This window comes from Chaetura pelagica, unplaced genomic scaffold, assembly GCF_000747805.2.
Source record: "Chaetura pelagica isolate M959 unplaced genomic scaffold, ChaPel_1.0 scaffold802, whole genome shotgun sequence".
In the NCBI taxonomy this organism is placed as follows: domain Eukaryota; kingdom Metazoa; phylum Chordata; class Aves; order Apodiformes; family Apodidae; genus Chaetura; species Chaetura pelagica.
In genome coordinates, this window is record NW_009952432.1 from 2,008 (window position 1) to 4,627 (window position 2,620).

Consider the following 2,620-nt stretch of genomic DNA (forward strand, 5'->3'; position numbering starts at 1 on the left):
AAATAGATATATAAATACCTCTCACTGCCACATTGCAGGAGGGAGCAGTGGAGAGATGGATTCAGATTGTGAGGACTGTTCTACTGCCTGTTCCATCCTGGGAAGTTGGTCTCAGACCAGTTTTGGCTCCATGGGACAAGTCTGCTCAAATGTTTATGAGCCTTCACTGAGCTCAGCTGCTGTGGCTGCTGCTCCTGCTCCCCTGGTTTTACTGTCTGAACATCCCCAGCTCTGGTTAAATGCAGCTACTGGGGCTTGCTGGTGGGAGGGCCACCCTAGGCAGACAAATCCACATTTATTGGTGTTATTAAATCCACAGATCCAGTTTCCATCTCCACAGCATGCAAGGCCAACAAAGTGCCTGCTCTTCACCCCACCAGCAACCCACAGTGATCAGCCAAGCCTGAAAATGTGGCTGCATTTCCCAAGGAGCTAAAGAGGAACTGCAGGACCCCCGGGGCTCTGGGGTGTGTGTCTGGTTCCCTCCACAGAAATGACCAGGGGGGCAGATCTTTGGCCATGAGGCTCACAGCGATGGCTCCCGGGGGGCTGGCAGGGAAGCTACCTCAGGTGCTTGTTGGCAGCTCCAGGAGCTCCTTGTCCACTCAACCCACAGCCCAATGGAAGAGGTTTGCTGAAAATTTCCCCCCTGGAAGAGCTTCCAGGCAACCTGATGGTGACCAGCCCAGCTGCACTGCCTGGAAACTGGGGGTAAAACTGAGCGTGAGGTTCATTTGCTACGGATTTGAGATGGAAAAAAACCCACATCAGGGAAATAAATCAGGACTGCTATTTGAGGAGCAGGGCTTGGCACAGATGGGCAGAAAAAAAATACATATTTTCACAATCAAATGTTAATTTTACCTCTGGGGAGACCCCCCCTGCAGAGCTGGGAAGAGGGGAGCTGGAGCTGAGATGTGAGGGAGGAATTCTGGGCTGTGAGGGTGGGGAGAGCCTGGCCCAGGTTGCCCAGGGAAGCTGTGGCTGCCCCATCCCTGGGGGTGTTGAAGGGCAGGTTGGATGGGGCTTGGAGCAGCCTGGGCTGCTGGGAGGTGTCCCTGCCCATGCAGGGGGGGCACTGGGTGGGATTTAAGGTCCCTTCCTACCCAAACCAGTCTGTGACATGATATGATATGATGATGATATGATATGATTGATATGATATGATTGATATTATATTATATAATTTATATGATATGATGCTATGCTATGCTATGCTATGCTATAATTGGTATGATATGATATGATATGATATGATATGATATGATATGATATGATATGATATGATATGATTGATATGATATGATATGACTGATATGACATGACAGAGCAAGGTGCTGTGTCTCTGTGTTGCAGCAGGAGATGCCCCGTGGTCTGGCATGACTGCTCTTCCCTCCAGGTGCCATGGCCTCCCCCAACAGCTCTGACCTCAGCCCACACTTCCTCCTGGCCAGCCTCCCGGGGCTGGAGAGCACCCGTTTCTGGATGGCCACCCTGCTGTGCTTCATCTACCTCCTGGCGGTCACCGGCAACTGCGCCGTGCTGTGCATCGTGCGGCTGGAGCCCGGCCTGCACGCCCCCATGTACCTGTTCCTCTGCATGCTGGCTGCCATCGACCTGGCCCTGTCCACCTGCACCGTGCCACGGGTGCTCTCCTGCTACTGGTTCAACAGCCGGGAGATCAGCTTCAGCGCCTGCCTGGCCCAGATGTTCTTCATCCACACCCTCTCGGCCATCGAGTCCACTGTCCTGCTGGCCATGGCCGTGGACAGGTACGTGGCCATCTGCCACCCCCTGAGACACCCTGCCATCCTCACCAACGCTGCCACTGCCAGGATCGGGCTGCTGGCCACGGCCAGGGGGGTTCTCTTCTTCCTGCCTCTGCCCCTGCTCCTCCAGCCCCTTCCCTTCTGCAGCTCCCGGGTGCTGTCACACTCCTTCTGCCTGCACCAGGACGTGATGAACCTGGCCTGTGCCAGCACCACCCCCAGCGTGGTGTATGGCCTGACTGCCATCCTGCTGGTCATGGGGCTGGACGCCCTCCTCATCTGCCTCTCCTACCTGCTCATCCTCAAGGCTGTGCTGGGGCTGCCATCGTGGAAGGAGAGGCTCAAGGTGTTCAGCACCTGTGTTGCCCACATCTGCGTGGTCCTGGCCTTCTACGTGCCCCTGATTGGGCTGTCTGTGGTGCACAGGTTTGGGAAGGATGTGGGTCCAGTGGTCCATATCACCATGGGGCACGTCTACATCCTGGTGCCTGCTGTGCTCAACCCCATCATCTATGGGGTGAGGATCAAACAGGTGCAGAGGAGGATCCTGAATTTAGTTCATATCAACAACAGGACTGCCCAGTGACCTGCCCTGGTGTCCTCCCACCAGCTCATCTTGTTTCACACTGAGAGGCTCTGGTGCAGGACCCTCCTCTGTTTTATGGCACTGGCACCTGGCAGGAGCTCCCAAGTGCTGCCACGGGGCACAAGAGCACTTGTGAGCTCCTCCCAGGAGTGTTTACCCTCCCAAACTCAGAGAGAATCTACTACAATGATCCAAACCCAACCCCGACCCAGCTGGTGGAGCCAAGGGAAGGAGAAGTGGCTCAGTGACCTCCCAGAGATGTCTG

At 55.3% G+C, this 2,620-nt stretch overlaps 1 protein-coding gene across 1 annotated transcript; it reads left to right on the forward strand.

The window, feature by feature from the left end:
• Nucleotides 1-1,404: 1,404 nt before the first annotated feature.
• On the forward strand, nt 1,405-2,355 carry LOC104398223 (olfactory receptor 51E2). The gene has a single exon (XM_010008277.1). The coding sequence runs from the start codon at nt 1,405-1,407 to the stop codon at nt 2,353-2,355; it is 951 nt and encodes a 316-aa protein (XP_010006579.1).
• Nucleotides 2,356-2,620: the final 265 nt, after the last annotated feature.